The sequence below is a fragment of the Euleptes europaea genome, chromosome 2, assembly GCF_029931775.1.
Source record: "Euleptes europaea isolate rEulEur1 chromosome 2, rEulEur1.hap1, whole genome shotgun sequence".
Taxonomy (NCBI): Eukaryota; Metazoa; Chordata; class Lepidosauria; order Squamata; family Sphaerodactylidae; genus Euleptes; species Euleptes europaea.
Genome location: NC_079313.1, coordinates 139,605,254 through 139,630,210, shown reverse-complemented (window position 1 = coordinate 139,630,210; position 24,957 = coordinate 139,605,254). Strand labels below are relative to the sequence as shown.

Genomic DNA, 24,957 nt, shown 5'->3' with positions numbered 1-24,957 from the left:
TAACGGATGGCTCACTGCTGACGGCACCACCGTTCTCTTGAAAACGCCTGCTCAGGAAGACTTTCCGCTTGTGCAGTGGCATCAGCCGCGGCCCTCTCCTAGGCTGTATCCCCCCGCCTGTTTCCAAAACAAGGGGGTGTTCAGCCATAGGAGTCCCACCTCTGAGTCCTGGGAACTAAGCGGCAGAGAGGGGGAGGTCAGAACAAGTACAAAACATGCTCAAGAGTGAAAGTATGCCCTTGGCAGGGATCAGGCCGGAGAACGCTCATGAGGCGTGTGGGCCCACCGGTCCCTCCATCCTTTGAAATTCTGTGGCCGCAGTCTTTGGCAGAAGGGGGGCTGAGGGGCCAGGCCCCTGCGGGGGGGGGGGTCCTGCCGGCGGGACAGAAAAGCTGCATAGTTCATGTTTCCCAACAGGAATTCAACTGACCTTTGGGCAGAAACCCTCATATCCCTGGGGAGGTGTGGGGAGCCCCCACGGCTTGGGCCAGAATATTTCACGGCTACCTGCGCAAGCATTCTTCCATGCCGCGCAGGGAGCTGGTTCTCGCCCTCCCTGGGCTAGAGTCCCACCGGCTCTCCCTGGGAGGGCTCCTGCCTCCCTGCGTGCCTCAAGGATGCCGCCTGACAGGATCCAGCAGTCATGCCCGGCCGGCCTCTCTGCTCGGCCCCCTCACGGCAGCTCGTCCAGCAGGCGTTGCACGTTGTCCGTGAACTCGTTCCGCTTCTTCCCCGCCCCGCTCAGCCTCACTGGGCGCAGGCTGGGGTGGGGGGGCTCGTAGGCCCGAGGGCACCAAACCTCGCTGAGAAACAGCCATAGGGTATCCGGGTCCAACTGCATCAGGTGGAGGAAAACGCTGCCAGGGGGAAAAAAATTGTGCGGAAGTTGAGTGAAAGGGTTGGAGGGCAGGGCCGGGTTCCAGGGAGGAAGGGCAGGCCTGGCCATCACAGGCTCATGGCCCATTGGCGCTCCCTGCCCAGCCTGCCCTCCTGCCATTCGGAAGCAGTCCCTTTGCACAGCAGAAGCACTACGAGAGTGACAGCCGGCCTCCTCCACAGGGCCGGTTCCAGGTTTTGAGAGTCCGTGGGCAGAGTGCTCAGCCCCCTCCATCAGGACCCTCCCCCATTTACCTGTCTGCCCCCACCCATGTACCCCCCCTCCCAATCTGCCTGTTCATCTTCTCCTGCCTGCTCTTCCCATCTGCCATCCTCACAGCCACACAGGGCAGGGTGTGGGGCTGGAAGCCACGCCTGTGACTATAAGAGGCCACTACTTGCAACCCCCCCCCCCATTTTCCCAGCCCAGTGTGGTATAGTGGTTAAGAGTGGTGGTTTGGAGCAGTGGAGAACCAGGTTTGATTCCCCACTCCTCCATGTGAGTGGTGGACACTAATCTGGAGAACCGGGTTGGTTTCTCCACTCCTACACACAAAGCCAGTTGGGTGACCTTGGGCTAGTCACAGCTCTCTTAGAGCTCTCTCAGCCCCACCAACCTCACAGGGTGTCTGTTGTTGGGAGGGGAATGTGATTGTAAGCTGGTTTGATTCTCTTTTAAGTGGTAGAGGAAGTCGGCAAATAAAAACTAACTCATTTTCTTCTTCTTCTTCTTCCCAGGCAGCCTGGGGGTGGAATGCACAGGGGGTGGAATGCTTCCAGGTGAGTGGGCGGGCGAAGGGCGGGCGGGCAGGTGGCAGAGGAAGCGTGCAGGCAGGGGTAGGCGTCGGTGGACTCCGCCGGAATCCCTGGCAGAGGCCTCACCCCAGCATGTGCCGGTCCTGCCCTTCTGCAACTGTGGCCCATGCCAAGACCAAGCAGGCCACTGGCGGTCCTGGAAAGCCCTCCTCCCTCCCCCCTCTGTGGTGCTTTTGCCTCCAGTCCTCACCTGGGAAGAAGGCAGCAGCAGCAGCAGCACCCAGGAATTGGAGGCACTACCTAAGCCAGGGGCAACCTGAGGCTGGGGGCTCTCTAGCAGATACCTTTCCCTGGAGCCCCTTCAAGAAGCGTCCACAGCCTTGAGGTTAAAAATGCAGGAAGATGTCGGCTGGACAGACCAAGGGCCATCAAGTCAGCATCCTATTTCCAATAGTGGCCAACCCACAAGTTGGATGCTATGGCGAGAGCCCTTGGAGAGATTGTGGGAATCAGAGGCCCCTGGCCGGAGAACACACAAGGCTCCAGTGAGCTGGCGGAGCTGGTCACTCTGCTCCAAGTGAGCCTTTCCCTTTTGTCTGCCCTCAATAACCTCCAGGCCACGTTGTGGTATTTTCCTTTCTGGCCCCACCATCTTTTCTAGATGTCAATTTCTGCTGGCAACCCTTTAGGCAGATGCAGATTCTATTTTGTTCATGCTTATGCACTACCTGCTTATCCTTGCCTTTTCGTCTGTATTTGTGTATCATGCATTTGATGTCATTTACAGGCTTGCTTTTGTAGAGAAGTATGCACTAGTTGACTCATGGTGACCCTATGAATTAATGACCTCCAAAACTCCCTATTGTTTACCGCCTTGCTCAGGTCTTGCAGGCTGAGGGCCGTGGCTTCCTTGGTTGAGTCAGTCCATCTCATGTTGGGCCTTCCTCTTTTCCTGCTGCCTTCCACTTTTCCTAGCATTATTGTCTTTTCCAGTGACTCTTGTCTTCTTATAATGTGACCAAAGTGTAATAGCCTCAGCATGGTCATTTTACCTTCTAGGGAGTGCTCAGGCTTGATTTGATCTCTGTGTGTGCATTATGTGCAGTCATGTCACTTTCATCTTATGGCAACCCTATGAATCAATGTCCTCCAAAACGTCCTTCCTCAACAGCCTTGCTCGGGTCTTGCAAACTGAGGGCCTTGGCTTCCTTGATTGAGTCAATCCATCTCACATGAACACATGAAGCTGCTTTATACTGAATCAAACCCTCAGTCCATCAAAGTCAGTATTGTCTACTCTGACCGGCAGCAGCTCTCCACAGTCTTAGGCAGAGGTCTTTCACATCACCTACCTGCCTAGTCCTTTTAACTGGAGATGCGGAGGATTGAACCTGGGACCTTCCATATGCCAAGTAGAGGCTTTACCACTGAGCCAAGCCCCTCCCCATGTTGGGTCTCATTTTGGGTCTTCCTCTTTTCCTGTTGCCTTCCACTTTTCCTAGCATGAACGGAGGCCTCTCGCTTAAGGGGACTGAATTCACACTTCTCACCAGCCCAAGCACACGACAGCTGGCTTTGCAGTTTCCTCCGTCAGATGCAAACGAAGCTCGCCTCTCCTCAAACGCTGCTGTTTTTGAGACTACTTGGCTCCATAAAGAACTTGTAGCATTTGACCTCTGTGTTTGTCATTAGGAACAAGCAGAGGTGACTTGGGACCAGTGCACAGGCCAGAGGCGAGAACGGTTGTAGTTTCTGGCCAGCAGAATGTCTGTTCAGACACTGAGTGACAATTCTTGCCTCCGTTTCCTCCCGCCTATGTAACGTGTGCCTTTAAATCAAACTACTTTTTCTTGATGTTGTCAATAGTGATTTCCTTCCCTTTTTGCTGACTGGGTGACCAGGGACTGTTTTGCTACCCTGGAGATGGTTCCCTGACACTCTGTCACAGCTCGATCGATGCAAACGGATGTTAATTCATACTGGTAGCTTTGCAATCTATACTTTTGATCATTGACAACTGGGGATCTGACAGCTAGAACTGACTTGTAGTTTTAAGAATTTAAGAACAGAAGAAGAGCCCTGCTGGATGAGACCAGTGAGGGTCCATCCGGTCCTGCATCCTGTCTCACACAGTGGCCAACCAGTTCCTCTGGAGGACCAACAACAGGGCAGAGAGGTTGAGACCTTCCTCTGATGTTGCCTCCTGGCACTGGGATTCAGAGTTTTACTGCTCCTGAATGTGGCGGTTCCCTTTAGTCACCATGGCTAGTAGACACTGATAGATCTTTCCTCTATGAATTTATCTAAATCCCTTTTAAATCTATGCTCATGACTAACTACATCCATCAGCAGGGAATCCCGCAAGTTTACTACATTCTTTTGCCTGTCACTTTTTAGTTAAATTGCGGAACTCCCTGCCCCAGGATGCGGGGAGCAGCCAGCAGAGTAAACTGTTTGCTATGTATTCTTCCCCTGACCCCAGTCACCTTCATGAAATCATCCAAAGGTAGGGTTGGAAGGCTTTAAGAGGGGAGTGGAAGGCTTTAAGAGGGGAGTGGACATATTCATGGAGGAAAGGGGTATTCATGGCTATTAGTTAAAATGGATATTAGTCATAATGCATACCTATTCTCTCCATGATCAGAGGAGCATGCCTATTATCTGAGGTGTTGTGGAACACAGGCAGGATGGTGCTGCTGCAGTCGTCTTGTTTGGGGGCTTCCTAGAGGCACCTGCTGGACTTGATGGGCCGGTCTGATCCAGCAGGGCTTTTCTTATGTTCTTATATTCATTTTTGCGTTCAGATTCCTACCTCTTGGCAAAGCGTTTTTTTAAAAAAACAAAAACAATACTATGAATACAGAATTATTAAGGTAGTTTGTGGTTTGACAGCATAGGTTTCTAGGTGGGTACTAAGTCCTCTGAGCACTTGGAAATACACTATGCAAATGATCATTATTGTTCATTACTTTCATTTACTAGGAGTGGTATCTATCGCCCCAGGAGAAAGTAGTTAGCCCTAATACCAAGCATCAACACTTCCAGTTATAAACCAGTCTTATCCAAACATGCCACATAAAGCAAAGGACTGTGGTTACTTTAACATTAGTTGTGTTTTCACACAAAGCTGCAGATTTGGAGATTACATCGCTTACAGCTGTGCAAATAAAAGGCTGATCTCTGGCAGAAATGTTAGTATGTCATCGTATCTAATTCTGAACACGGCCAAAAATGCGGATCCCAAAATCAACATAATCATGCCCTGTAAAGAGAAGGTGTGTGTTTCTCCAGACCTGGGAAAGGCTGCCCAGAGAGGAAGGGTGGGAAAACATGGGGAGGAGGGAAGGCTGGAAAGAGAGGGGAGAAATTGGGGTGTGTGTGGAAAAGAGATTAGTTGGAAGTCATTATGGAGGTGGAAAAGGTTAATTCTCCTGCTGTTTTCAAAGCTCCACAGTTTGTATGTCCTAATTCAGAACCTTCAGTATTTGCATCTCTGTCTACACTTCTGCTTGATTTTTGTTTCCTGAGCTGTTACATTAAAAGTGGAAAGTACAAATGTGTGTGTGTGTCAAGTCAAGTCGCTTCCAACTCATGGCGACCCTATGAATCAAAGTCCTCCAAAAAGTCCTATCTTTGACAGCCTTGCTCAGATCTTGCAAATTGAGGGCTGTGGCTTCTTTTATTGAGTCAATCCATCTCTTGTTGGGTCTTCCTCTTTTCCTGCTGCCTTCAACTTTTCCTAGCATGACTGTCTTTTCCAGTGACTCTTGTCTTGTCTTCTCATAATGTGACCAAAGTGATCTAGAACCCACTGATTTGTTTTTTTGGCCGTCCACGGTATCCGTAACACTCTCCTCCAACACACATTTCAAGGGAATCTACTTTCTTCCTATCAGCTTTCAGGAGGGGCACAGTGGCCAAAGCCCCCCCCCCCCCCCGCCACCCCAGGAACCAGCATTCAGAGGCGCCTAGCCTCCGGGCAAGATCTGGGAAAGACCGACCAGATTTTCCCGGGTACAAGTTTCTGAGCGTCCAAGGGTCCTTTGCCAGGACTTTGGCTCAGGAAAGCTTGCACACCCTACAAGATCTGGGAGGAGGAGGAGAATAAGGAGAAGAAGAAGAGTTGGTTTTCATATGCCGACTTTCTCTACCACTTAAGGAAGAATCAAGCCAGCTTACAATCACCTTCCCTCCCGCTCAAAAGCCACCCTGTGAGGTAGGTGAGGCTGACAGAGCTCTAAGAGAGCTGTGACTAGCCCAAGGTAACACAGCTGGTTTCATGTGGAGGGGCGAGGAATCAAACCTAGTTCTCCAGATCAGAGCCCTCCACTCCAAACCACTGCTCTTAACCACTACACCACGATGGCTCTCCCAGCAACCTATGCAGTCTCTTTTCCTAAGAAATATGGAGCAGTTTCTTTCACTTATGAACTTTTATACAAAAACTGCAACATAAATCTTGAGCTAGTGTACAAATGATATAATTCAGACAACATCAGACAAGAAAAGGTTTTGCGATTTCTCCTTGTTTCGTTGCCGCTTCTTCAGAAGTCTGTATCTTTAAATTTCACAGGTGAATTTATACAAAACTTTGTATAGATAAGAATCAGTAAGACTTCTAAGAAAGCAATTTAGATTCACCTGTGAAATTTAAAGAGACAGACTTCTGAAGAAGAGCAGTAAAACAAGGAGAAATTGTGAAACCATGTCTTGTCTGATGTCATCTGAATTATATCATTTGTACATTGGACTGTTGTGTGGGCAGGCTGGAATGTAGATCTCCATGTCTTTATTTGGTGTGTAGGGGGGTCATTTTTCTTTTTTTTCTTTTTTACAAAGGATGGTTTTAATTTCATGATGAGCTCAAAATCAAACTTACCTGCGAGAAGCTGCTTGCAATTTTGCAGGCTGTTTTGCGCTGAGGTAGGGCAGGCAGGCGTTTGCCACTTGGTGAAGATCACTCTCGTCTGCAAGGATAGAGAAGAGAGAGACGCATGAGAGGGAGGCAAGTCTCCCCTCCCCTTCATACAGTCTGTGCCAAGTGGGAAGAGGCACGTTTGTCTCTGAAGGCAGGGAGGAGGGGGCAGGTGGGATTCTGTGCTGCTCATTTCAATCGGGCCCTTGGCTTGGAGAGAAACAAATTGGCTGGCAAACTTGAGAGGACGCTCAAGGAAAGGACAAACTCTCCACTAGATTTGGCATATAAATACCACCCACAGATGTAGACCTCACAGTGCCACCGGGTTCCAGCTCTGGATGCCATTAGAAAAGACACAGAAGAGGGAAAATGCTGTTAAAATGTTACACCATTGGGACCTTTCTCCTGCCGGGTTGGCAAGAATATAGACAGGAATCAATGTTTGTACTCTAATGCACCCTATGCAGATTTCATACACATGTGGTAGAAACATATTAGAGCAGTGAAATATTGGAAGATAATTGTGATAATGCTCACCAAAGGAATTTTGATGACATCAAAATAATACCTGAACTTTTCCTACAGAATTAAAGGTAATACTGACCCATGGGGTGACATCACATCACAATGTTTTCTAGGCAGACTATTAGGGCTGTCGATTCGGTTCCACCCGACAAGAAAAACAGCTGAATTTTCCCTGATTCGGCGGTTTCTACTTCGGATAGAACCGAAGTCAAAAAAGGCAGGAAAATGACGAACCGAACTCGGCGAGTTCGGGCGTACGCTGGATAAATTCGTACAAGTTTGGCGCCCCCAAACCAGTATTCTCCTGCGGCCAATCGGTGGCCAAGCTGGGTCTTCTTCTGACCAATCAGTCGTGGATGAGTGCGTGAGCCCAGCTGCTGTGCGGCCCGGGGAGAGAGAGGGAGAGTGTCTGTTTGTGTGTGAGAGAGATCCCCGTGGGTGGGTGAGGGTGCATGTGCACATTCGCGGCTTTCTGCGGCTCCAGGGGGGGCATTTTTGGAGGTAGAGGTCCCAAACTTTCAGTGTAGCTTGAGGGGACCCTTCTTGCAAGAACCCCCAAGTTTTGTAAAGATTGGGTCAGGGGTCCCGAGATATGGGGCCCGGAAGGGTCCCCCAAAAAATCGCCAATTGGAATAAAGCCATTAAAAACACATTCGCAGCTTTCCACGGCTCCGGGGGGCATTTTTGGAGGTAGAGGTCCCAAACTTTCAGTGTAGCTTGAGGGGACCCTTCTTGCAAGAACCCCCAAGTTTTGTGAAGGTTGGGTCAGGGGCCCGAGATATGGGGCCCGGAAGGGGTCCCCCAAAAAATCACCAATTGGAATAAAGCCAAAAACACATTCACAGCTTTCCACGGCTCCGGGGGGCATTTTTGGAGGTAGAGGTCCCAAACTTTCAGTGTAGCTTGAGGGGACCCTTCTTGCAAGAACCCCCAAGTTTTGTAAAGATTGGGACAGGGGTCCCGAGATATGGGGCCCGGAAGGGGTCCCCCCAAAAATCGCCAATTGGAATAAAGCCAAAAACACATTCACAGCTTTCCACGGCTCCGGGGGGCATTTTTGGAGGTAGAGGTCCCAAACTTTCAGTGTAGCTTGAGGGGACCCTTCTTGCAAGAACCCCCAAGTTTTGTAAAGATTGGGTCAGGGGGTCCCGAGATATGGGGCCCGGAAGGGGTCCCCCCCAAATTGCCAATTGGAATTAAGGCATTAAAAACACATTTGCAGCTTTCCACGGCTCCGGGGGGGGCATTTTTGGAGGTAGAGGTCCCAAACTTTCAGTGTAGCTTGAGGGGACCCTACTTGCAAGAACCCCCAAGTTTTGTGAAGGTTGGGTCAGGGCCCCCCGAGTTATGCGGTCCCCCCCATCCATCCACTGGAATGATTGGGAGCAGGCGATCCTTAATGTGCATCTAGAGAGCGGCAAATCCAAGGCAAAACCTCCCGTGCATAGATGGCCAGAAAGAGTCTGTGTGTGAGTGTCTGCTAGAATCGTATTGGATTGCTCCTGAGTCCTGACTCCCAGACCCTGCTCCTGATGGAAGAGAAGAAGACATCCACAGTAAGACCCATTTTGGGGCTTCTCTATAACTTTTCCTGTGTGTGTATGTGTGGGGGGGGGGAGATTCTGTGTGTGTGTGTGTGTGTGTGTGTGTGTGTGTGTGAGGGGGAAGCCAAAGGGGGGTGGGTTTACCTGTTCTGCTGGGGGATGGGCTCAATTGCCTCTGTGTGGGACTGTGCTTTCTGCTGTTTTCACCGGTTGCCAACTTCGTCTGGAGTTAACTGTGGGTTAACAGAGTCTCTTTCTGGCTGGCTCCTATTGTTTCCAATGGGCTGTGCAGCCGCTCCTGTTGTTTAGAATGGGCTAGCCTGTCATTCGTTTTAGTACATCCCATGTCAGTGAGTCTCTCTCTGTCTGGCCTGTTCTTCTCCTTCGTTTGGAATTTGCGTCTTCTGGTTCTGGGGGGCTGTTCTGCTGGGGGGGGCTTGATTGCCTCTGTGGAGTGTGATTTGGAGGGGTTACCTGTCTTGGGGGGGGGGCTTGATCTCTTTGTGAGTGGAAAGCTGTGAATGTGTTTTTAATGGCTTTATTCTAATGGGCAGATTGGGGGGGACCCCTTCCGGGCCCCATATCTCGTGACCCCCTGACCCAATCTTTACAAAACTTGGGGGTTCTTGCAAGAAGGGTCCCTCAAGCTACACTGAAAGTTTGGGACCTCTACCTCCAAAAATGCCCCCCCTGGAGCAGCAGAAAGCAGCGAATGTGTTTTTAATGGCTTTAAATGGCCGAATGCATTCGCGAACTCCGAACTTAGTGCTGAATTCCACTGATCCGAATTGGGGGAGTTTGGACTTCGGCATTTCCTGAACAAAAACTGGCCAGATTTTGCCAAATCTGAATTTTACCATGTATTTTTTTTCAACAGCCCTACAGACTATGTTTATGGGGTGGTTTGCCATTGCCTTCCCCAGTCATCTACACTATACCCCCAGCAAGCTATGCAGTCTTTTCCTAAGAAATACGGAGTAGTCATATTGTCTGTGGTCAATGCCACCAAACTGATATCACTAAAAAGTGTGTAAATTAAAGAAAATCTCACAGAGCGATCTTTTAAAGATAAAAGATTATGATGTACATGTTGGGCTTACAGCGCTACAAAAAATGACAACGTACCAGACACAGATTTAGTATGGCAAGAAGCATTGTTGCATGTGGAATAGATAATGTATGTGATACTCTGATTTTCTCACTGGTTCATTCCTTTTTAAAAAATCTTTTAATGGATGTATATTAGAAAAAATCACAACTAAAACACTTTAAAAAAAGACACAAAATTGGGGGAAGGCCATGGTGGAGCATTTGTCTCTCTGTCAGGAGGAGGGTCTAATTCCCTCATTCATGGGGAGAAAGGAAGCAGCCAGTACTGGTTCTTAGGATAGTTTTCTTAGGATAAATATCCAATATACCTCCTTAAAACCGTAATCATTAAAACCATTAAAATCCTAATCAGATGGCCATAACTATACCTAGGTGCTACAGCAGATAAGTGTCAGCAGATCAGCCCCCCACAGATTTCAAGAGTGGGGGCGGGATGGGGAGGCCAGTAAAGATGGATCTTCTTCTTCTTGCGGCTGTCCTCAGTTATAGGCCTGGCGGAATGGCTCTGTTTTGCAGGCCCTGCGGAACTCCTTAAGATCCCACAGGGCCCTGATGTTACCAGGAAGACTATTCTACCAGGCCGGGTCCGAAAAAGCCCTGGCCCTTGTTGAGGACAGCCGCACATTCTTTGGGCCATGGACCACCAGTACATTACTATTAACAGATTGTAAGGCTCTCTGGGGGGCATATCAGGAGAGGCGGTCCCGCAGGTACGATGGTCAGTAGCTTTAGAGGGTAGCTGTTTGGTCGGCAGTAAAACAGTCAGATTCAAGTCCAGTAGCCCCTTGTGTGTATAAAGTGCCGTCAAGTCGCAGCCGACTTATGGCGACCCCTTTTTGGGGTTTTCATGGCAAGACGCTAACAGAGGTGGTTTGTCAGTGCCTTCCTCTGCCCAGCAACCCTGGTATTCCTTAGGGACCAGCAAGAGCTTCAGGGCATGACGAAGGGAGCTTTGACTCGTGCAAGCTTATACCCTGAAGCTCTTGTTGGTCTCTAAGGTGCTCTGGATTCAAATCTCACTGGTTCCTGGGGGTGAGAGCAAGAAGGCCACTGGGGCCCACCAAGTTCTATGAAGCCACAAAGTTCCCTCTACTGCCACCTGCAGACCCTCACACACCTTGCTCCCTTTACGGCCCTGTGGCAAGTGGAACATGTGACTTACACTCAGGGGGTCCCGGGGAAGGAACCCACACTCAGGGCTGGACTTGGGAGAGGCAAGTAGATGACTGAGGAGGGCGCCCCTACCAGGAGAGCAGGTGCTGCAGGGCTAAGCCAGAGAAGACGGCATGAAAAATTGAAATTCTACAAAAAAAGGGTAATGCAAATTCTATAGCCTGTGTAAATTAAGAACCCCTCCCCCTGGAAAATATGCCCAGTTTACATATTTTGTATACATTCTCCCTGATTTTGCTCAGCATGGGGGCAAGGAGTGTGTGCGTGTGTGCAGGGAGGGGAGAGAGCTACGTAGGGTACTGAAGCCCAACAAGTGAAAATATTGTATAGTAACTTCTCCATTTTCTGAGATTTCAGCAAGCCACGCACTTTCAGTTGCATCTTACTAACATGAGGACTAGAAACATAAAAAACATAGAGCCGGAAGGGTCCCCAAGGGTCATCTAGTCCAACCCCCAGCACAATGCAGGGAATTCACAGCTTCTCCCTCCCAACCACTCCCCCAGTGACCCCCCTCCCACTCTATGCACAGAGAAACTTGGTTCTGAGCATTCATCTATTTCAATGAACTCTGATGCTCTCAGGAAGCTCCACACTGACCGTGCTGGCTTCCTGTTCGCCATGGAATGTGACCTGCAGGCACACAGCCCGGTTCAACAGGTGGCAGATGCCAAAGGCTGCTGAGGAACTCCAGTATGAGACAGGAAGCTTTGGCCAGTCCAGAAATGCAGAATGAGTTTTGTGCCCCTGAGATTTATTCTCTTGCTGACCTTCAGTGCATCTAAGAGGGCCGTTTTCAGAGGTTTCCTTTATCTCTTGGGCTTTCCCTGCACCAACCCAACCTAAGAAACTTGGACAGGCGGAGAGAAAGACCTTCGCCCATAACAGTAACAATTCCACCTCAGGTCTCCTGTCCTGGATACTCACCAAGGTCCAGGGCTTGGCAGAGGGAGCCGAGGCCCTGAAGCACGGCCAGCTGCAGCTTGAAGGCCACGGTGTGGCTGTAGATGGGCCCGGCGCGGGAGCTGACTGGTGCCTGGCTGACCAGGGAGCCCGCCAGCTTGGGCAGGACGTCCTTGGAAAACCGCCGCCGCAGGAAGTCACCGCTCCCGACTCCTAATGTGCACAACACCTGCCAGAGAGGTCCTTATTTAAAGAGATGCTTCAGTTGCTCCCTGCTATCTACAGGATTCTTTCCTTCCCTCTGTACTGCCAAATCGAAGCAGCAGTAGAAGAAGAAGAGTTGGTTTTTATATGCCAACTTTCTCTGCCACTTAAGGGAGACTCAAACCAGCCTACAATCACCTTCCCTTCCCCTACCCACAACAGGCACCCTGAGAGGCAGGTGGGGCTGAGACAGCTCGAACAGAGCTGTGACTAGTCCAAGGTCACTCAGCAGGCTTTATGTGTAGGAGTGGGGAAACAAATCCAGTTCAGAAGAAGAACCGTTGGTTTTTATATGCTGACTTTCTCTGCCACTTAAGGGAGACTCAAACCCGCTTACAATCACCTTCCCTTCCCCTCCCCACAACAGAAACCCTGTGAGGGAGGGAGGGACTGAGAGAGCTCTAACAGAGCTGTAACTTGCCCAAGGTCACCCAGCTGGCTTCGTGTGGAGGAGTGGGGAAACAAATCCAGATTACCAGATTAGCCTCCTCTGCTCATGTGGAGGAGTGGGGAATCAAACCCGGTTCTCCAGATCAGAGTCCACCACTCCAAACCACCGCTCTTAACCACTACACCACGCTGGCTCTCTGTAGCATCTCAGACCCTCTCTTATTAAGGTCTCAGATAAAATGACACAAAGCATCAACTGGATCCAGTCTTCCTGCTGCAGACCAGCACGGCTGCCCTCTAAAACCATCTTTGCGTAAACTGAGACACTACATAAAACAAAAAGGACTCAGCCTATCTCAAAGGGCTGGAAACTTTTAAGACAGCACTGATCTGACCTCCGTGCAAGCCCTGCTACCAGGATCAGGGCCCACCATGTACACAGGAGGCTCAGAGCCGACTGCCGTGCGGTACGCCCGCCTCCTCTTTCCAATTCTGAGATAGAGCCACCATCAAAGTGATTTTTATAATGAAACCGTTCACCTCTCCAGCTGCTGGGCAGCCTATTGCAAAATGTTAACAGGTAATTCTGTTTCCTGGAAGTGGCTTCTCCTCTCCCCCCGCCCTTCCCTGCCGGGCAGCGCCTCCCTGCCCTATGGGGCTTGTTTCTGCTTGGCTTTCATCCCTGACGCCATTTCCACTTCAAAGGCTCTCTGGAGAAGATCGGTAGGATGGATCTCAGAACGGTAGGATGGATCTCAGAACGGCAGCCCTCGAGGGCATCCTCCCGAACGAATGGTTAATTTCCCTGGCTATTGCTGGAGCTCAGCTGGCCCTTGACAACCAGTCTCCAGGAAGGGAGCAGGCCGGGGCACAGCGGCAGAACCCCTGTTTGGCATGCACAAGGACCCAGGTTCAATGCCCAGCATCTCCCATTAAAAAAGGAGCAGGTACACTATAATGTGAAAGACCTTTCTCTGCATGAGACCCTGGAAAGCTGCTGCCAATCCGAGTAGACAAGACTGACCTTGAAGGCAGCTTCATCTGTGTTCAACTCAAATGCAACTTAAGGGGGACTCAGAGAGGTTTAGAATCATAGAGTTGGAAGGGGCCAAACAGGCCATCTAGTCCAACCCCCCTGCTCAATGCAGGATCAGCCTAGAGCATCCCAGACAAGTGCTTGTCCAGCCTCTGCTTGAAGACTGCCAGTTCACCACAGTCTAACCAGACTCACTCACATGAAACAAACAGACAATCTATTGTCGAAGGCTTTCACGGTCAGAGTTCATTGGTTCTTGTAGGTTATCCGGGCTGTGGTCACACAGCCTGGATAACCTACAAGAACCAAACAGACAATTATCACAACCCTCTCTGAGCCTCTGGCAGGCGTCAAGATAGAAACCTCAGTTGTACAGAATGTTTTAATGACATTGGATTCGTTCTATGGAGATGCCCTTGCAAATGATTTTTAAATCATTTTCATGACTTGGGACGGGGGCATCTGAAGAACCGTCTTCTCCCAAACGTTCCTGCCTGGGAATGGATCACAGGGAGAGGCCCTCTCGGCTGTCCCATTGATCAGAGAAGCTCATCTGGTGGGCACCCAAGAAAAAGCCTTTTCATTAGCAGCCCTACGATTATGGAACAACCTCCCCAGGGAGGTGTGCCTGGCCCCCTCATGATTGATCTTCCAGAGCCAATCGAAGACAGTTTAATTTAGGACTGCATTTCACTAATTTATATTTTATTTATTGGCAGTCCTAATTGAGATTTTAAATTGTGGTCTTTTACGTGTTATTCTTTAATAAGCATTGTTTTCTTTACATCGTAAGCCGTCTTGAGTTCCGCAAGGTAGAAAGGTGGCTAATCAATGTTTTAATTAAATACATGCAAAAAATGATTTTTTTAAAAATAATGCAGTCTGCCACCAGAAGCCAGGGGAGCCTTTGAGACCAGAGTTGGCCAACAGAAGGAGAAGAGTTGGTTTTTATACCCCGATTTTCAGTATCTTTAAAGAGTCTCAAACCGACTTACAATTGCCTCCCCTTCCTCGATCCACAACAGACACCCTGTGAGGTAGGTGGGGCTGAGGGAGTTCAGAGAGAACTGTGTCTGGCCAAAGGTCACCCAGCAGGTTTCATGTGTAGGAGTGGGGGAATCAACCCAGTTCTCCAGATTAGAGTCCACTAGAGAGCCAGCGTGATGTAATGGTTAAGAGCGGTGGTTTGGAGAGGTGGACTCTGATCTGGAGAACCTCGTATGATTCCCCACTCCTCCACATGAGCTGCGGAGGCTAATCTGGTGAACTGGATTTGTTTCCCCACTCCTGCACATGAAGCCAGCTGGGTGACCTTGGGCTAGTCACAGCTCTCTCAGCTCCACCTACCTCACAGGGTGTCTGTTGTGGGGAGGGGAAAGGAAGGTGATTGTAATCCCGGTATGATTCTGCCTTAAGTGGTAGAGAAAGTTGGCATATAAAAACCAACCCTTTTTCTTCTTCTTCTTAACCACTACGCCACCCTGGCGCTCAGTACTCAGGAAAGGATCCCCGAGAAGGCAGGTCAGGCTTGCAAAATGTTGCCAGGAAAGTTGGCAGCAGAGTCCAAATTAAAAGAGAGCTCTGACCAGCAAAACTTGGGCTGCCAGAGAGCAACCATTTCTCCTTGAACAATCTGACCTGCACACTGCAGACGACCTGGGTCGCGAGCAGGCTTACCCTGAAGGCTCGGAGCACGGCCAAGGGGTCGTCGTTGGTCAGGCGGGTGGCAAGGGCGGGCCACGTCCGATGAGCCAATGGGAGGAGGTGGTTTTGGTGTGGATGCAGAACCATCAGGCAAAGCTCCAAGACATCCAGAACCTGGGGGGACGGAGAAAGACAAGAAACACACCAGACTGATGGTTGATGGTGCGCGTGTGCATAATGTGCTGTCAAAACACAGCCCACTTATGGCGCCCCCAGAGGGTTTTCAAGGCAAGAGACAAACAGTCTGCCATTGCCTGCCTCTGCGTAGCAACTCTGGACTTCCTTGGAAGTCTCCCAGACACTAGACTCCTATATAATACAACTGTTCCATCAACAGAAGTATAGTGTCCAGATCACGCGAAGTGATGGTATCGCTTCACTCTGCTCTGGTTAGACCTCACCTAGAGTAATGTGTTCAGTTTTGGGCACCACAATTTCAGAAAGATGTAGACAAGCTGGAACAGGTCCAGAGGAGGGCAACAAAGATGGTGAGGGGTCTGGAGACCAAGTCCTGTGAGGAAAGGTTGAAGGAGCTGGGTATGTTTAGCCTGAAGAGGAGAAGGCTGAGAGGGGATATGATAACCATCTTCAAGTACTTGAAGGGCTGTCATAGAGAGGATGGTGCCGAGTTGTTTTCTGTTGCTCAAGAAGGTCGGACCAGAACCAAAGGGTTGAAATTAAATCAAAAGAGTTTCCATCTAGATATTAGGAAGAATTTTCTAACAGATAGAGTGGTTCCTCAGTGGAACAGGCTTCCTCGGGAGGTGGTGAGCTCTCCTTCCCTGGAGGTTTTTAAGCAGAGGCTAGATGGCCATCTGTCAGCAAGGCTGCTTTTGTATACTTAGGAAGATCATGAGAGGGAGGGCAGGAAGGGTTGTGTCAGTGTTTGGCTCTCACGGCCCTTCCTTACCTGCCAAAGATAATTTCAATCGCCACTTTGGGGTCCAGAAAGAATTTTACTCTACGTCAGTCTGGCCCAGAGATGGTGGAGGTTTTTTGCCTTCCTCTGGGCATTGATCAGGGGTCACTGGGGGAGTGGGGAGAAAGAAGGTAGATGAATTTCCTGCCCTGTGCAAGTGGTTGGACTAGATGACCCCCTGGGTCCCTTCCCGTTCTGTTTCCGTGTTACTAACCATGGCTGACCCTGCTTAGCTTCCAAGAGCTGACGAGATCGGGCTAGGTTGGGCTATGCAGATCAGGACTTAAACTCAGTGCTTGAGCTAAAGCCCTCAAATGGAGTGATCCCCTAAATTGGTTTGATAGTGGCAGTGACCCCAAAAGAAGAGAATTAGGGAGTGGAGGAACAGGTGCCTGGTTGGGCAGGAGACCCAGGACCGCTCAATAACTTTCTCACTCCTGCACTGGGCAGAAATGAGTGCCTCAAAGCCCTGTTTCCCTGCACAGGCAAAACAGGTCTGACTCTTACCATGGCAAATTGCTTGCAGGCATTCAGGTGAAGTTTGGATGTGCGGGGCAGGGTTCTCTTCCCAAACCCCTGCACCAGAGGAAGAACCCCTGAGGCTGAGACTCCCAGCAGTTGATCCAGCCAGGTGAGTCTCTGAGAGCAAACTCCAAGCAAAGAAAGAAATAACAAATGACAGAAAGAAGGAATGATAGAAAGAACGAGAGAATGAAAGAACGAGAGAATGAAAGAAGGAATGAATGAATGAAAGAAAGAACGACAGAAGGAAAGACAGAAAGAACAACAGAAAGAATGAATGAAAGAAACAAAGAGTTCTGGAAGAGAAGGGCCCTAGCTATGTGTGTTTGGGGACACAGGAGCCACAGTCTTAAGGGGGAGCTTTGCCTGCTCTGAGGAGTACCTTCAGGCGCACGCGAAGGCTCTGGTCCGAGAGTAGGTGGACACAGCGCTCCATCACTTCTTTGGCGATCTGGGCGTGGGCTGGCAAAGGGGTCTCCATCTCCAAGCTGGGGTCGTTTGACGCAGACTCTAAAGCAGGCTGAGGCTCTTCTGAGACAAGGGGAAAGGGAGAGACACATTTGGCTGCGCCGAGCCCTATTTGGAAGCTTCAGGCTTCCACAGAGGCACCCGGCAGCCAACCTTAACATTACCACAAAGGGAGAGAAAGGGCCCTAGGTTGGGTTTCTGCACACACGGAGGGGTCTTTTATGCCTCTGTCACACACACAGAGTAATGCACTTTCAATACATTTTCCAGTCCGCTTTGCAACTGGATTTTACTGTGTCAAATGGCAAAATCCACTTGCAAACAATCACTGAAGTGCATTGGAAGTGCATTACTCAGTGTGTGTGTGAAAGCACCCCTGGTGTACAGAAAAACAGCATCTTGAATATTGGACAGAAGGAAAAACACCCCCAAAAATAGCGGAGTGATTACCGAGGATGCTTGTGGCTCACAGAATGCTGCAAGCAGCTGAGAGTTTGTCAGAGGGAAAACAAAATCAGAGGGACAAGGAGAAATGAGACCTGCTCAGGCCTCTGAAAGCTTAGAGAATCCTTGAAGGGAAGATTTGCGTCCAGGTGGGGAAACTTTCCAAGTTATTGGGCTCTCCCCACCCCACGCTTGTTCACAGGCACCCAGTTTCTTTCCCTGGATCGGAAACCTCATGGTCAAGTGCCTGTCAATAATGCTGTATTCTCAACATATAACCCCCCCGAATGTGGGGAGCAAAGAAACTGATTCACCTGGAAGAGGGGTGTGTGTGTCCCATTCATGCACCAAGGCTTTAGGCCACACTCAAGGCAGGAGATGTATTTAGGGATCCAAAAATATAGTGGACACTTTCTGGAAACTTAAAGGCACTTGTGTTTTCTTAAGAGGGGGTGGTAATTCCCACCAATTACCCCCTCCTGCTGAAGACCCCCAGCATCCTGTTCCTCCCATTGTTTACCGTCAAGAACAATGGGTGGGTGCTCAAAGGATTGCAGCAGGCAGGGGGGAATCTATAGAAATCACTGCCACCGCTGAAGAAAACTTCACTTTTCTTAGATTCAAGTTCAGTAGAGACCAACAAGATTTTCGGGGTATCAGATTTGGAGAGTCAAACCTTTCTTCAGAGTTGGAAGGGACCACCAGGGTCATCTAGTCCAACTCCCTGCACAATTAAGGAAATTCACAACTACCTCCCCCCCAACACCCCCAGTGACCCCTACTCCATGCCCAGAAGATGGAGTTCTTCAGATACAAGATTTCGTATCTGCACTGTTGAATCCAGGCCACGAATCCCTTACTTTATAAAATTAAAAAGTCACCCCCACCCCTCCCCAGCAGCCTGACAAAGGGCATGCTCCAGGAGGCGCTGGATGTTGAGAATAGTGGAGAGTGCGCTAAAATGAGGAAGAAGAACACAGGAGGAGTTGGCCAAGTTGCTCAGCTCCAACCACTGAGAGTCTCTCGTTCCTGGAGAGTTGCAGTCTGGAGATTTCCCCACAATTCATGCTCACTCCCCCTGGCTTTGGACTTCTTGCAAGGCTTTAGCTAGCATGTCCTGATCTGCCAGTTCAGGGAGGCACGTCCTCATCCTTTGCTTGTGTGTTCCGTCAAACCCCCCTCCCCCCATCTACACAAACACATTACCCACAACGTGTGCGTACGTGTGCAACGGTGGGCTGAGAGATGGAAATCCAGAGTCCAACCAGGACTAGGAGGGTGGCACTAACCTGTCTCTTCATTCTCGTCCTCCAGAAGATCACCCTCTGCAATCTGCTTCTGCCGGACGTAATCACGGAAGAAGGCCTCCATCTCCTCCACGGTGGGCATAACTGCAGGCCTTCTCTCCTGCGGGCCAGCTTCGCCCGGCAAACGGCTGCCATTCTGCTCCAAAGTCCCCTCCGTTTGGTGCCCAGACGCAAACCAGGAAGCTGCCGAAGGAGAAAAGTATTGTCGAAGGCTATCACGGTCATTGGTTCTTGTAGGTTATCCGGCTGTGTGACCGTGGTCTTGGTATTTTCTTTCCTGACATTTCGCCAACAACGATGCCTGCCACAGCTGCTGGCGAAACGTCAGGAAAGAAAATACCAAGACCACGGTCACACAGCCCGGATAACCTACAAGAACCAGAGAAAAGTATTATTTCCCTGGGTGCAATGTTGCACGTTCCACACGCTGCTCTTAACCCTGATATGGTGGTGGTAAACTAATGTAACTTGGGTAGCTGATTTTTGTATTAGGAAAATTACCTCCAGTCACTCACAATGTTGTGTGCCAAGAGGTGTGTTACTGGCAGATACGAATTGTTCTGTCTGTCTCTTCAGCTGCAAAGATTAGGTTGCAACAATAAGCAAACTTAACCGTAGCATGAAAACATAAGAACAGCCCTGCCAGATCAGATGAGTGGTCCGTCTAGTACAGCAGCCTGCCTCACACAGTGGCCAAAAAATTACTCCGGAAAGCCAACTACAGGGCACAGAGGCCGAGGCTTTCTCCTGATGTTGCCTCCTGGCGCTAAGATTTAGAGAACTGCCTTTTGACCCTGGTGGTCCCTTACAAATCTCTGATTCCATGTGGAGATTCCCTTTAGTCTCCATGGCTATTCGCTATTGATCAACTTCTCCTCCATGAATCTGGTAAATCCCCTGCTAAAGCCCTCTATGCCTGCGGCCATCACTACATCCTCTGGCAGCGAACGCCACATTTTAATCACTGGCTGTGTAAAAAAGTATTTCCTTTTGTCTGTCCTAATGCCCATCAACTTGACAGCTTGACTCCCCTCTATGTTCTCCTACAGATGGACCGTGAGCTTGTCCCAAGGTTCGAGCCGGAGAGCACAGCTATTGTGAACCCTTGATTTTATTTATTTCTTTATGTTATTTATATGTATATTATATTTACATTGACAGAAGAATGGTATGTTCCTTCTGTCCTCTTCTAGGCCCAGGCCGGAGATAGAGGACAGAATATAAATCGAAAAACAAAAAAAATAAAATTAGTGCCTAGTTAACTATGCAGCGATTCTATGGCTACTTTAATTCCATTTCAATATTTTAAATTATGTATTCAATGTTTACTTCTTCCTAAAGAGCTTAATGTCCTTTTTCTCAAGCATTTCAACTATCGGTATGTTATTTTGTCTAAAAGTCTATGTGCCACGTAGACTTCCTTGAATAAAGGAAATGAATGAGAAACTTCATTGGATGCCCCCGAGTTCTAGTATTTCAGGAGAAAAAGTTTTCTGTCTACTCTCTCTACCCTGTGCATAGATCAGCAGAGATGATAACAGGGAAATGGGCACTGATTACAGATCCAAGACCCTGGTCAACATCTCCACTTCTGTCTAAAAGGGCTTGGTAGACCTCGCAGAGTTACTATGACAGCAAAATGAAAAATACATTGAAATAAATGCAAAGACCTTTGGACGGGGTGGGGAATAAAAAATAGAGTTGATTTTTATATGCCGACTTTCTCTACCACTTAAGAACATAAGAAAGGCCCTGCTGGATCAGACCAAGGCCCATTAAGTCCAGCAGTCTGCTCACACAGTGGCCAACCAGGTGCCTCTAGGAAGCCACTAACAAGATGAGTGCAGCAGCACCATCCTGCCTGTGTTCCTCTGCACCCAAAATAATAGGCATGCTCCTCTGATACTAGAGAGAATAGGTATGCAGCATGACTAGTATCCATTCTAACTGCCATGAATACCCCTCTCCTCCATGAATATAATGTCCACTCCCCTCTTAAAACCCTCCAAGCAGGCAGCCATCAACACATCCTGGGGCAGGGAGTTCCACAATTTAACTATGCGTTGTGTGAAAAAATACTTCCTTTTATATGTTTTGAATCTCTCACCCTCCAGCTTTAGCAGATGACCCCGTGTTCTAGTATTATGGGAGAGGGAGAAAAACTTCTCCCTGTCCACTCTCTCCAAACCATGCATAATTTTATAGACCTCTATCATGTCTCCCCTCAGCCGCCTTCTAGCCAAGCCAAACAGCCCTAAGCGTCTTAGCCGCTCCCCATAGGACAGTTGCTCTAGTCCCCTAATCATTTGGGTTGCTCTTTTCTGCACCTTCTCAAGTTCTGTAATATCCTTTTTTAGGTGTGGTGACCAGAACTGTACACAGTTCTGTACACAGTGGTCTCACCATAGATTTGTACAAGGGCAGTATGATATCAGCAGTTTTATTCTCTATTCCTCGTCTAATTTGCCTTTTTTACAGCAGCCGCACACTGGGTTGACATCTTCATCGAGCTATCCACTACCACCCCGAGATCCCTTTCTTGGTCTGTCGCTGCCAGCACAGATCCCATCAGTGTATATGTGAAGTTGGGATTTTTTGTCCCAATATGCATCCCTTTACACTTGCTCACATTGAATCTCATTTGCCATTTTAATGCCCATTCTTCAAGTATGCAGAGATCCTTCTGGAGCTCTTCACAGTCCGATTTTGTTTTAACCACCCTAAATAATTTGGTGTCATCTGCAAACTTGGCTACTTCACTGTTTAACCCCAACTCTAGGTCATTGATGAACAGGTTGAAAAGCGCCGGTCCCAACACAGATCCCTGAGGCACCCCACTGCTCACATCCCGCCATTGGGAGAACTGACCATTGATTCCTACTCTCTGCTTCCTATTTTTCAGCCAGCTCTCAATCCATAAGAGGACGTCCTCTTATCCCATGACTATGAAGTTTGTGTAGCAGTCTTTGGTGGGGGACTTTGTCAAAAGCTTTTTGGAAATCCAAATACACAATATCCACAGGCTCATTCCTGTCCACATGCTTACTGACGCTTTAAAAAAACTCTAATAGGTTAGTGAGACAGGACCTACCCTTACAGAAGCCATGTTGGGTTTTGCCCAGCAGACCTTGCCCTTCTATATTAAGGAAGAATCAAATCAGCTTACAATCACCTTCCCCTCCCCACAATAGACATCCTGTGAGGTAGGTGAGGCTGAGAGAGCTCTAAGAGAGCTGTGACTAGCCCAAGGTCACCCAGCTGGCTTCATGCCTAGGAGTGAGGAAACAAATCCAGTTCACCAGATTAGCCTCCACCACTTAGGTGGAGGAAGGGGGAAATCAACCCCAGTTTTCCAGATCAGAATCCACTGCTCCTAACCACAGCTCTTCACCACTAATTGATGCAGAAGGTTCCCAGCTGGGCAACAGTTGCAAAATTCCTGCTTTTAACTACCTAGCATTGTCAAGAGCACGTGCATGACCCCAAGGAACAAAGGTGTGCGGTCTCTGTGACCCCGATCGAGCGCGGCCAGAACATCTTGAATCACGTCCTCCACCAAAGGCAGCACATTGGCATCCGAGTGTCGTAGCATGGCCTCCAGGACCTGCGCGGCATGGAGTTCGTGAGTCAGACGGCACAGGTGCAAGGAAATCCTGTCCACCAAGTAGTCTGCGTTTTGGCAGATGAGGTCAGAGGCCGAGTAGTACCCACAGGCCTGGCAGATGTCCCCCACGGTCCCCATCGCCGCCTGGCTGACCAGCAGGGTGCCGTCTCCAGCCTTTTCCAGGACAGGGTACAGAACAGAGATCAAGAGCTCGCGAAAGTCTTTCTCCAGCGCCAAAGCAAAGCGGCCGATTCCTTCCAGCTGGATGCAAATTTGCCAGATGTTGCCACTCATGGAATGGACCGGGGGCCTTAGATTCAAAGGAGGAGGGAGCTGGTGGCTCGCTTCAGGCGGGACAGCGAGGAGCCCGGAATATTTCATGTTCGGTTCCGCATCAAGATCTCCCCCTTCGATACTGGTGACCAAATGCCAGTTTGCTGGGTCTGTGTATTCCTCCAACACAGAAGCGACAACCCCTTTGAGTTCCTCTTTGCTCGGTACTGTTTCCCGCTCGTGGAGGACGTCCACGTTCAGCCCCGCAGCTCCGGCGACCAGCTCGTTGACCACCATGGCCGCCTGCGTCCGGTACACGGCAGACTCCCTGTAGAGCTCCATAAAGTGGTCCACAAGCAAATAGAGGTCTCCGTAGTACCCAAGAATTTGGCCCACCTGCCGCAGCAGAAAGAAAATCCGATCCTCCGTGAAGAAGCGGAAGCATTTCCGTGGACTGCTACCCTCGTGCCGGTGCTCCATCAGTCTTCCGGATAGCTCCCGCGAGCCTTCCGGGCCCCACCAGCGCCTTTCCTCCACGATCTTGATGTCCTTCATGTCCAGCTCCAGAACTTGCATGAGTGCTTTGGAGAGGCGCTGGAGATGGGACGTGGAGCGGAGGACAACATTCATCTTGGGGCCCAAGAGTTTCAGGTAGCCAACGAGCAAGTTCAAGGTTGCCAGTTTGCCCTGGTCATCCCGGGAGCTCATGAAGCGAGGCAGGGCCGTGGTAAGCGAGTGCAGCTCCTCCGAAAGGACGTCCGCCAGGTGTCTGTCCTCGGCTATGGCCCCTCGTGCCGCCAGGCTCCTAAGTGCCTCGTTGCTCCGGCTCTGGACCTCGGGGCTCTCATCATTCACGAGGCCGACTAAGGCTTTCACGAACTGGCCGGCGGATCCTGCCAAGGACCGGCTGCACTCGGTCAAAAGGAGAGAGGACATTTCCACCAGCTCCTTCCTCGCCTTCCAATGCGGGTGAGCAGAAACCCAGTCAACCACCTTCCTGATCAGGATCGAGAGTTTGGCTGCGGTGCTGTTTGCCCAGTCTGGGCCTCTGTGCACCAGGAGCTCCGATATTCTGCTGCCTGGAACCGAAGCCGGCTTCTTTCTCTTTGGTGGGACCTGCTCGAGCTGCTTGTCGGCCATCACCAAACTCAGCGCTCGAGAGAAGACCCTGGTGGCTGAGACAACGACGCCGTGCCCTTGCTTCACGTCTCCCGTGATAATCCGGGACAGGGCGGTGGAGATGCCCGGCAGGAAAGAAGCAAAGAGGTCTCCAAGACGTCTCCTCTCCTCGCCAGCCAGGGGCCTGTGATCCTCTGGGCAATCACACTGCAGCAGGAGAGCCTGCAAGCAGCATAAGGCGGAGATCTGAACGGCCCTGGCTTTCTCCTGTTCCGCTAAGGCCAGCAGCAAAGACACCGCAAAACCCAGGTGGGGAAGGGCGGAGGGCTGATAGAGAGTCAAGAGAACATCCCAGTAGGTAGAATGCAGCAGAGCCAGCAGGGCCCGGAGCACCGCCTGCTTCAGCTCCTCGGGCAGGGGGGCCAGCTGGTTGGGGCTGGAAGGAGACGCCAAGCAGAGGCAGAGCTCGGAGAAAAGCTCCTGCAGCAGGTCAGTCTTCTTCACGCACGTGGCGGAGAGCACGAACGTCAGGCACTCCAGCACGCTCTGGACCACGCCCTCGCGTTTTGGCCCCGGCGTTTTGAGGGCAAACCTCAGCGGGAAGAGGACGTACTCTTGCAGCTCCTGCAACGCCGAGTCGCTCACGGCTTGCAGCTGCAAATGGAGGCGCTCCACGTTATCAGTCGTCTGGGCTTTGGTCAGCTGCACGCACACCGGGCGCAAGGCTCCAAAGGCCTCCTGCGGGGTGTCGAAGACTGCCATGGCCTGGCTGGGCTGCCGCTCTCTCCTCTCATGCAGTTTTGGTCCTCATCCTGTGAACGGGTGGAAAAGAGTCCCATGAGAGTGGCTGCATTCTGTCCCTGGAACAGGGCACCCGCTCCCTAACACAGACCCTCTTGGAGGAGAGCATGCCACTTTGGTGTTTTGGACAGCACCTGTCCTAGCACATGGCTGGCTCTCAAGCAGCGGGGAGGAGCCATGGCTCAGTGGTAGAGCATCTGCTTGGCACACAGAAGGTCCCGGGTTCAAACCCTGGCTTCTATGAACTTGAATGCCTTTCCCAGAAGCCGCTGCCAAGCATCGAGCCTGGGAGCTTCTGCAT

General features: G+C 50.2%; 1 protein-coding gene across 1 annotated transcript; it reads right to left on the bottom strand.

Moving 5' to 3' along the window:
- Window positions 1-673: 673 nt before the first annotated feature.
- On the bottom strand, window positions 674-24,637 carry TTI1 (TELO2 interacting protein 1). Its single transcript, XM_056844943.1, has 7 exons — window positions 22,313-24,637; window positions 18,842-19,042; window positions 17,023-17,171; window positions 15,173-15,313; window positions 11,830-12,034; window positions 6,512-6,599; window positions 674-857 (listed from the first exon to the last, which is right to left on the bottom strand). Exons 1-7 carry the CDS (start codon window positions 24,615-24,617, stop codon window positions 674-676), a joined length of 3,273 nt encoding a protein of 1,090 aa, XP_056700921.1. The 5' UTR covers window positions 24,618-24,637.
- Between the last annotated feature and the right edge of the window lie 320 nt (window positions 24,638-24,957).

What these genes read in the sequence shown, in the direction of transcription:
- TTI1 (XM_056844943.1), bottom strand. Translation starts at nt 24,617, where the DNA reads ATGGCAGTCTTCGACACCCCGCAGGAGGCCTTTGGAGCCTTGCGCCCG. An exon ending in CGTGCTCTTGACAATGCTAG is followed by an intron (nt 19,043 to 22,312) that starts GTAGTTAAAAGC and finishes CTCCTTCGGCAG; the next exon opens with CTTCCTGGTTTGCGTCTGGG. An exon ending in CCGTGCTCCGAGCCTTCAGG is followed by an intron (nt 12,035 to 15,172) that starts GTAAGCCTGCTC and finishes CCTCTCTGGCAG; the next exon opens with GTGTTGTGCACATTAGGAGT.